General features: G+C 37.8%; 1 protein-coding gene across 1 annotated transcript; it reads left to right on the forward strand.

Moving 5' to 3' along the window:
• Nucleotides 1-2,985: 2,985 nt before the first annotated feature.
• Nucleotides 2,986-8,108, forward strand: LOC110666020 (probable pre-mRNA-splicing factor ATP-dependent RNA helicase DEAH5). Its single transcript, XM_021826358.2, has 2 exons — nucleotides 2,986-6,587; nucleotides 7,572-8,108. Exons 1-2 carry the CDS (start codon nucleotides 3,415-3,417, stop codon nucleotides 7,963-7,965), a joined length of 3,567 nt encoding a protein of 1,188 aa, XP_021682050.2. The 5' UTR covers nucleotides 2,986-3,414; the 3' UTR covers nucleotides 7,966-8,108.
• The last annotated feature ends 2,333 nt before the right edge of the window (nucleotides 8,109-10,441 follow it).

Consider the following 10,441-nt stretch of genomic DNA (forward strand, 5'->3'; position numbering starts at 1 on the left):
TTCCTTTTGCATTAGCTTAGTAATATTGCTAAGGACTGCGGGGTAAAGTTTTAGAATTTTTAGAGCTCATTTGGATAGTTTTTACAAAAGGGTTAATTATAAGGACTAAATTGTAATTTTATATATTGTGATTGATGACTGTTTGGATGGGCCCAAGAGGGGCTGTGTGATGTGATTGAGATGTGAGTGTATGATTTGTGGATATCGAAGTGCGTTTTGAGCCCTTTTGCAGGTTGGGTAGGTCCTAGGTATAGAGGAGACTCTGCTGAATTTTCAGTGCGACTTAGGACATCTTTAATCTTTTCTTACCTTGTATTGAGTCAAATGTACTAAATAATTGTAATAAAATTGTCAAGTCCGGGACAGCCTTCTTCCTTTGCCCAACCGCCACAGTGACTGCGGTTAAGTCTGTGAGTAGACTATTAATTTTAATTGTAATTTCGATATTATTATATGTTCAAGCATGCCCATGCATCACTTACATGTATATATCTATGTAGTTAAACTCTAAGCACGTTTTATGTTGCATTCATAACTGTTAAAGTGCCATGGATATTGATTGTGGTAATTTGGAGCAGTGTGTGTGCATTGGCGTGCGTGTGGTATAGTATTGGATATGAACAGAACGGGTAGACACGGCTTGAGATCTTCGCTGGGACCCGGTCCTTTGGGGTAGACACGGCTTGAGTTCTTCGCTGGGACCCCGTATTTGGTTTATTAAGCGAAAGTCCGGCTTGAGATCTTTGCTGACAGAGGTTGGATTAAGAGAGCTGTATAGGGGATCAGCTCCCATATATATATTGTTTGATACTCTCGGGTGTGTGAGTGCTCCAAATTATCTTTTTGATGTGATTTGTATGAAATTTATAATGATGTTGCATTTCACTCTAAATGGTGCATTAGCTTTAGATAGCTATAGAGATTATGGTTAAAATTGATATTTTACTCTATAAGTCGGACGCTCACTCTTGTTCATTTATTTTTCCATGCTACAAGAGGATTATTTTTGTGGTTAACCTGCTTTTCTTCTTCGCAGGTCATCTAATAATGTTTGTATAATTTTGTTAACTCCTACAATTTCCACATATGTTAGATATATTTATTTGATTGGGTCTGTAATATAATTGTCATGTTGGACCTGTAAACTTATTAAATGCATGTATGGTTGGAATGGATGAGGGAGCCAAACTCCCATTTGTTTTTATGACATTTGATTGTGTGGAGGGTGAACTGAGCTCTCCAGTTTATTATATATGGTGTTTACAGGTCTGGCGAGTCAAAAACTCCTCGTTAAATGGTCCATTTTATGACCGGACTCTATCCGGTTGAATTCTTAAAATTGGGCTCAAATGGGCCTTAGAGTTGGATTGAGGAATAGTTAGACTTACTACGGGTCTCGGGGGCTTTAGGCTGGCTCAGGTCCTAGTGCCAGTCCGGCTCATAGGTTGGGTCGTGACTGCAGCCTAGCTATATTTTATTTTCTTGATTTATAATCTAGAACTTCGGATGTGTTAGTAGTATTCTAATCTTGTTGGGATTGTAACAATCTATTTCTTTTGAAATTGTAAACCTATTAGACGGATATGTTGGAATGTATAAGATGAGTATCCACATTGGATGAGAGAGCCGAGCTCCCATTTGATTGTTTATTATTTTGAGGATTGTGAGGGTGAGCTGAGTTTCCCAAGATGAGTTATTTTTGTGTTTATAGATTGGGTAAGTTAATACTATTCATTGGGTAGTCTAATTTATAGTCGGACTTTATCCATTTAATTTTTTGCATTTAGACTATAGTTATAGGCGTTATGGTTGGGTTAGGGATAATTACGCTTACTACGAATTTTGGGAGCGTTATACTGATCCAAGTCTTAATATCGGTCTGGCCCAGAATTTGAGCAGTGACACAATCAAAGCTATATATACAAATTTTTTTTTTCAAAGGCAGAGTGCATTACAAGCCTTAAACAAGCATCGAAGTAATTAAAAAATTTGATTGAACTAAAGGATTCACAGCAAAAGAATAATCTAAGATACATTTCCGCGTTATGCTGTGAGCAATTTTGTTCTTCATCCTATTGGCATACATAAAATTGACAAAAGACAGATCACTAACTAGCATGGTAATGTTAGAAATTAGACCTTTAATTGAGAGAAAAGAAGAGCAGCCCTTAATAGAATGAATCACCGAAAGAGAGTCTCCTTCAATGAAGACCCTGCTGAAATTGTAGCTTGCTACAAGCTTAGCAGCCTCTCAACAAGCAAGGGCTTTCATTATAAGAGGATCTGAAATACTTAGAGAGCGCCAATAAGTGCAAGCAACGGGCCTCTTACTTGCATCTCGAGCTACCACTCCAATAGCTCCACAATTCTTGGATTGATCCACTGCTCCATGAAAATTGATTTTGATAATTCTTTCCGTGGGCGGTAACCAATTAATCCACTGAATTATGATGGGGCTCTATATGTTGCTCCCTAACCACCTCTTGATTCAGAAAACTCCTAATGATGAAAAAGAGCCGCTGAAAAAATATCCTGAGAGGAAAAGTTGCAATTTTTAATCACAAAATTGTTTGTCTTTCTAAATGTGCCACAAAATGAACACCACCATAATAATGATATCAGTGCTAGAGCTAATAGAGGCCGATTGCTTCAAAATAGTTACGATTTCCAATCAACACTCCGGAATCGATAAAGCAGGCGGGCGAGATGATCTTAGTACAAGGGAAGAAAGAAACCAAGCCTGCACCGCCTGAGGACAATCAAAGAACAAATGTTTTAAAGATTCCACCTCACCGGAACAAATGTTTTAATTACTAAACCTTAATTAAATTGCACCCTTCTTATAAATAAAAAAGAAAAAGAAAGGGTTTTAGTGTTCCTATGAATAGTAAAAATTACCCTTTATTAGTATACACTTCTATATCTGTTTTAGGATTTAAGACTTAATTTTTCAATTTCGTATCTACATTTCTAATAACGCGTTCTCTAAATATTCAACCTGAATTCCGCCTTTGGGGTACACTTGGCCACCCAGCACTTATTGGCTTTTTAGTATCCAGTAATAATGTCATTATCCGTCTGGGCTGTCCATCGTCATTATTTATCGGGCCAAAACCGACCAGTGTAATATTAAGTGCCCCGAGAAGTACTGACGAATCCAAAGAATTCATCGAGCCGCAGGTTTTTAAAGAATTTTAGGACAACGAAGATAAGAAGACGGCGACGACGACGGGGAGGGACCAGAAAGGAACGAAAATTCGATTGAATCTGCATACTGCCAATAGTGGCAGTTCTCAGTAAGCTTCCGGAACTTTAACGAGATCAAAATACTTACCTTCACCTTCAAATATCCCATTATTTCCCTCTTCTTTATTGAATCCATCTCCGTTCTATTCTACACCTTGAAATTGAATAATGGCTGCCACAACACAAACACTTGACAATGATGGCCTTAAGAAACTGGAGTATTTATCACTCGTATCTAAGGTTTGCACGGAGCTTGAAACTCACTTAGGGTTTGGAGACAAAGTATTGGCGGAGTTCATCACCGAATTCGGCCGAAATTGTGAGACAGTTGATGAATTTGATTCCAAGTTGAAGGAAAACGGTGCCGAAATGCCCGATTACTTTGTTCGCACACTATTGACTATCATTCATGCCATCCTCCCGCCCAAGCCCAAGTTTGAAAAGGAATCCAAGAATAAAGACACCGGTTCTCTCTCTGATACTAAAAAATCCACATACAGAGCTCTTGCTATTGCAGACAGTAAGGAGAGAGCCAAGGAACTTGAACGTGAACTCGAAATGGAGGCTAAGAAGAGAAGGAAAGAACGGGAAAAAGAAGAGGACGATAGGAACAGAGACAGAGACTGGAGGGGTAAAGATAGAGATAGGCATAGGGATAGATCTGATGGAGTTGAGAGGCGCAGAGATAGAGATTATGATGTTGGTCAAGATGATAGAGGTGGTGATTACAGGAATAGAGGAAAGCAGAGGGATAGGCATGACAGGCCTAGGAGAGATGTAAGTGAAGAAAATGGGTATCATGACAGGGACGGTGGTACAAGCCAATGGGACAGGAGGCATAGACGTGACAGTTCCAGTGAGCCTGAATTGTACAAGGTGTATAAGGGTAGGGTGTCGAGGGTGATGGACTCAGGTTGTTTTGTGCAATTGAATGAATTCAGGAGCAAGGAGGGTTTGGTTCATGTTTCACAGATTGCAAGTAGGAGGGTTGGTAATGCCAAGGATGTTGTGAAGCGGTACCAGGATGTTTATGTTAAGGTGATTTCAGTTTCAGGACAGAAGTTGAGTCTTTCCATGAGGGATGTTGATCAGAATACTGGTAAGGATCTGCTTCCTTTGAAGAAGAGCTCAGATGATGATGATACTTTTAGGACTAATCCTTCAGGATCGAAGGAGGGGCCAGTGACTAGGACAGGGCTTTCTGGGATTAGGATCATGGAGGAGGATGATGCCATTCCATCACGTCGACCATTGAAGAGAATGAGCTCACCAGAGAGATGGGAGGCAAAACAGTTGATTGCTTCTGGAGTTTTGAGTGTCAAAGAGTATCCCATGTATGATGAAGAGGGAGATGGGATGCTTTATAAAGAAGAAGGCGCTGAGGAAGAGCTTGAAATTGAGTTAAATGAAGATGAGCCTGCATTTTTGCAAGGGCAGACTAGGTACTCTGTTGATATGTCACCAGTGAAGATTTTTAAGAATCCAGAAGGATCATTGAGTCGTGCAGCTGCACTTCAGTCTGCACTTATAAAGGAGAGGAGAGAAGTAAGGGAACAACAGCAGAGGACGATGCTTGATTCAATACCTAAGGATCTTAATCGTCCTTGGGAAGACCCAATGCCAGAGACTGGTGAAAGACATCTCGCTCAGGAGCTTAGAGGTGTTGGTTTATCTGCTTATGACATGCCTGAATGGAAAAAGGATGCATTTGGAAAAGCTTTAACATTTGGGCAAAGATCAAAGTTATCCATTCAGGAGCAGAGGCAGAGTTTGCCCATCTACAAGTTGAAAAAAGAGTTAATTCAAGCTGTCCATGATAATCAGGTTCTGGTGGTTATTGGTGAGACAGGCTCGGGTAAGACTACCCAGGTGACACAATATCTTGCTGAGGCAGGTTATACTACGAAGGGTAAGATTGGATGTACTCAGCCTCGTCGTGTGGCTGCTATGTCTGTGGCCAAGAGGGTGGCTGAAGAGTTCGGGTGTCGTTTAGGGGAGGAGGTTGGTTATGCCATTCGTTTTGAGGATTGTACTGGACCAGATACTGTGATCAAGTACATGACAGATGGTATGCTACTTAGGGAGATCCTGATTGATGATAATCTTTCTCAATACTCGGTGATAATGCTTGATGAAGCCCATGAGAGGACAATCCACACGGATGTCCTTTTTGGGTTACTTAAACATCTTGTAAAGAGGAGACCTGATCTTCGCTTGATTGTCACATCTGCCACACTAGATGCAGAGAAATTTTCAGGGTATTTCTTCAACTGTAACATATTCACAATCCCTGGGAGAACTTTCCCTGTGGAGATATTATATACCAAACAGCCAGAAAGTGACTATTTAGACGCAGCTTTGATCACTGTGCTACAAATCCACTTGACAGAACCTGAAGGTGACATACTTCTTTTCTTGACTGGTCAGGAGGAGATTGATTTTGCATGCCAATCTCTCTATGAGAGGATGAAAGGATTAGGTAAAAATGTTCCTGAATTGATTATATTACCTGTTTATAGTGCCCTTCCCAGTGAAATGCAGTCCAGGATTTTTGAACCTGCCCCACCAGGGAAGAGGAAGGTTGTCGTGGCAACCAATATTGCTGAGGCTTCACTAACAATTGATGGGATTTTTTATGTTATTGATCCTGGGTTTGCAAAGCAGAATGTATATAATCCAAAGCAGGGTCTTGATTCTCTGGTTATAACCCCAATTTCACAAGCATCTGCCAAGCAACGAGCTGGAAGAGCTGGGCGTACTGGGCCTGGAAAGTGTTATCGTCTGTATACTGAAAGTGCATATCGTAATGAGATGTCCCCTACCACAATTCCAGAAATTCAAAGAATAAATCTTGGATTTACTACGCTCACAATGAAGGCAATGGGAATTAATGATCTCTTGTCTTTTGATTTTATGGATCCACCTTCGCCACAGGCCCTCATATCTGCCATGGAACAGCTATACAGTCTAGGAGCTCTGGATGAAGAGGGCCTTCTGACCAAATTGGGAAGGAAAATGGCAGAATTTCCTCTGGATCCACCATTGTCCAAGATGTTACTGGCAAGTGTAGATCTTGGGTGCAGTGATGAGATTTTGACTATTATTGCTATGATCCAAACTGGTAACATATTCTACAGGCCTAGGGAAAAACAAGCTCAAGCAGATCAGAAGAGGGCCAAGTTTTTCCAGCCTGAGGGAGACCATTTGACCTTACTTGCTGTATATGAAGCTTGGAAAGCTAAGAACTTTTCAGGGCCTTGGTGTTTTGAGAATTTTGTTCAGTCCAGATCCTTGAGGAGGGCACAGGATGTTAGGAAACAGCTTCTCTCAATCATGGACAAGTATGATTTTCATCTTCTGTTGTTTTAACTAATGCCTTTGCCATGATATTTTGTTCTTTTATGTGTTTTCTTTGTGAACTGTCATATTTATTTTCTTGGACTCTGTCAATGACTAGGAAGAAAGATATTGTTGATATGTTCATTTTCTTTTCCTTCTTTGATCAAATGGAGGCAAGTCCAAAAAAATTACATAGGTATATCTGCAGAAAAAATGCCAAAAATGTACATATTTGTATTTGTGATACTAGGTGTGATAGCCTTGTCTCTTCTTTTTTTTTACCCCCCTAATTGCGGGACAAGGAGTGTATGCTTTTTATTATTATTTTTTTATTATAATTTTCATTTTTGCCTTAGCATAGTTTGTGATAATAGATTACTGTGATTTAACAAAAAGGAATTTATTGATTACAAATTGAGGTAAGGCTTTTTTTGCTTCAAATATCATGTATATATTGGGCACTTTTACTGAGATACATGTGAATGTTTTCGAACTCTGATTTTGGATGCTTCCTGTTTTTGTCTTGCCGTTTGGTCAAAGGTAAGTCATGTAGTTCTTAATAGTAACTTGCTTTCAACATAAACCTTTTCATTCAACCCATTTAATTTCTAGTTGCTAAAAATTTATAGTCTCTGGATGCTATAGAGGATTTGCTGTTTTGTCTATCACTATTGAATCGGTAGCATGGTTGTTTATATTATCTGGTTGAGGATTTGCTGTTTCATCTATCAGAATCAAATCAGTAGCATGTGTGTTTATATTATGTGGTTGAAGTTTCGAAGCTGGCTTTATGTATTTATTTTTATGGATTAGTTACTTACCTGCGATTTTAGTTAGTGAATCTTTCAAATAAGGAAATGATAATTGATTGCATTAGTCTTGTTTCTTTTCATTTATATACCCGTGGGAAGACCAGATCACTTCATTATTAATTTGTTTATCTATGTGATTCTACTTCTAACTCAGTTGCTACTGCTGGATTTCAGATATAAATTGGATGTTGTGAGTGCTGGAAAGAATTTCACGAAGATAAGAAAAGCAATTACAGCAGGATTCTTTTTTCATGCTGCTAGAAAGGATCCACAGGAGGGTTACCGGACCCTAGTTGAGAACCAACCAGTTTATATCCACCCAAGCAGTGCTCTTTTTCAGAGACAACCAGACTGGGTCATCTACCATGAACTGGTAATGACTACAAAGGAGTACATGCGTGAGGTAGCTGTTATAGATCCGAAGTGGCTTGTGGAACTGGCACCTAGATTCTTTAAGGTTTCAGATCCAACAAAAATGAGCAAGCGGAAGCGTCAAGAACGAATTGAGCCACTATATGACAGATACCATGAACCTAATTCATGGCGATTGAGTAAGCGGCGAGCTTAATGTTGTTGTCCCAAAGTAGTCCAAGAGGCGGTGAATTGGACTTAATCAATTTTTCGGCCCTTGCTTGTAGCCTAATGAAAAATTGTGGTTTTGTTCAATTAGGTGCTTCTATATACATATAGTGAAAGTGATATGTGTTTCAAGGATGTGTCTTTAAATTGCAATTCGAGCCTCAATCAATATTTATAGCAATTTTTAACATAACATGCATAGAATTTAAATTACACAAGAGTAAAGAGATTAAGGTTAGAGAAATAAAAAATAATGATTTTTATAGTGGTTCGGCTTAACTAGTCTACATTTATTCTCTCAAAGAATTCTCTTTGAGTCTTCTCTTCACTATTTACTCTTTTAAAGGCAAGAGACCAAAAATCCTTTAACACCAAGCTTCTACCAAGGTAGCTTGAACCCGTAGACAAGTGCTATCTCAAGCAATCACACTCTCAAGCTTCAATAGGTGCTTATACAACCTCTCTTAAATGCGATTTAATATTTTAACACTCACTCTCACTCAATACAAATCAAACTATAAAGAAGAGATGAGTTGATTTATAAGTGGTAGCTCAAACACTTTAAAACTCTTGAATGAAAGCAATAAATGAAAAATCAAGATTGGAGTGAAATTGTAAGCTTTTATAAAGTGTAAAATGAAGTAAAGAGAGTGTATTTATAGTCCTAGATTATTTTAAACTGTTTGAAACCTTTTTTGAATGTTATACACTTTGTTCTAGGTAAAATAGTCATTATTTTGTTTTTTTGTACGAAGTAGAGTAACTCTGATCATTTAGTAAACTAATGAAATTTTTGGTGACAGTAGTAAACTAGTTAGCAAACTATAATTTTAGCAAACACATTAGCAAACCAATATTTTAGCAAACAAGTTAGCAAACTAATTTACCAGATGCCTGTTTCAAATTGTAATCTTTAAAAAATCTAATTTAGATCTTAAGAAAAATATATATTCCAATAGCAATATCCAAGGTCATGATGAGAGAAAATTTTTTAAAGTAATTGAAAGAAAAATTAATTTTGAGCTCCATTTGACTAAAACTTTCATTTATTTTTTTTACACAAGTCCTAAAACTCAATTCCTAACTCTATGACTTTCATACCTTTACTTTGAGTTTTAACTTTCATGATCTTGTTCTTTCTCAACTTTGATTCATCTTGAGATGCCTTTGAGTGATCTTCCTCCTTAGATGCAATCTTAAAGATTCTTCATGAATAAAAGAAAGCATCTACACATCACTTAAAATTGAGTTAGATAGATTCTATTTGATTTTTGTTATCATTAAAATCAATGCTATTCTATTTGATTTTTGTTATCATTAAAATCAATGCTCATTTTGAGCTACACAGGGTCAACAATCTCCCTTTTTTTGATGATGACAATACTCAATTGAATCATCAATCAAGAATAAATAAAAGTGCGTGTAAGTTTATGTATAACTAAGCATGTTATTATGCGAGAATTGCTTCCCCTAAATGTATGCACACAAGTTTAAAAAGTAAAAGTATTAATAGCTATACAAAACTGCCCCTGAATTTATGCTATATGAAATATTCATGAGATATCCATAGTTTCAATATGCAAAATATTAAACCTAATAGTTTGCATACATAACCACAATAGTTTACATACACACTTCTAAAACATAAGCATACTTCCATTTTCAAAATATAAGTACACATCCAATTTCCTAAAACAAAAGCACACATCCATTCTCCTCCTTTTTGTCATCAGCCAAAAAGGAAATAAGAGATATTAATCCAAAATGAACCAAGTAAGCACAAACTGAAAATCAGTAAGGTAAACAGTAGCAAACTGAAAAATCATTGAACAACAGTAGTAAACATATTAATAAACTAAAAAAGTAGATTATTTTCTAAACATTAAGCTTTTTGCTCTTTCGAATAGCTTTGGAAGGCACCATCTTCTTCTTGGAGGGTTTGGCAGCAGGAAGCTGAGAAATTTGGTCAGCCAAAGAATCATGCTCCTGTGATTCATCCTCATCAGATGGGCTTTGAAGAGCAGCAGCCAGAGTCTAATATGGATTGGACACTGTAGACTTAACACTTTTCTTGTCATCTTAGCCTGAGAAGCTTCAGCTGCAGAAGGTTTAGGTGGAGCACTCTCCTGCTGATCCTTTAGAGAGTCTTCCTTCTTCCGTGTAGACTCAACTATAGGTTCTACAATTTGTTCACTCTTAAGTTCAACAGTAGGCTCGACTACAGGTTCTACAACCTGTTCACTTTCATGCTCTACAGCAATAGTAGACTCACCAAGTCCAGTGCCTCTACACTCAACATTACCATGATCAAATGCACTACCATCATGAGTAGAAGGATCATCTGCATGTACATCAGTCTCAACTCTGGTTGCAAAATCAGTTCCCTGTGCCTGCTTAAGATCTACAATCTGTTTCTTTAACTACTCATTTTGAGTAAGTAAATGACTTACTTTTAATCAACAATA

Source organism: Hevea brasiliensis, chromosome 12 (genome assembly GCF_030052815.1).
Source record: "Hevea brasiliensis isolate MT/VB/25A 57/8 chromosome 12, ASM3005281v1, whole genome shotgun sequence".
Lineage (NCBI taxonomy): Eukaryota > Viridiplantae > Streptophyta > Magnoliopsida > Malpighiales > Euphorbiaceae > Hevea > Hevea brasiliensis.

Excerpts from the sequence above, each read along its gene's own strand:
- LOC110666020 (XM_021826358.2), top strand. The coding sequence starts at position 3,415 with ATGGCTGCCACAACACAAACACTTGACAATGATGGCCTTAAGAAACTG. Across the intron at positions 6,588-7,571 it reads CTTCTCTCAATCATGGACAA|ATATAAATTGGATGTTGTGA; the intron begins GTATGATTTTCA and ends GCTGGATTTCAG.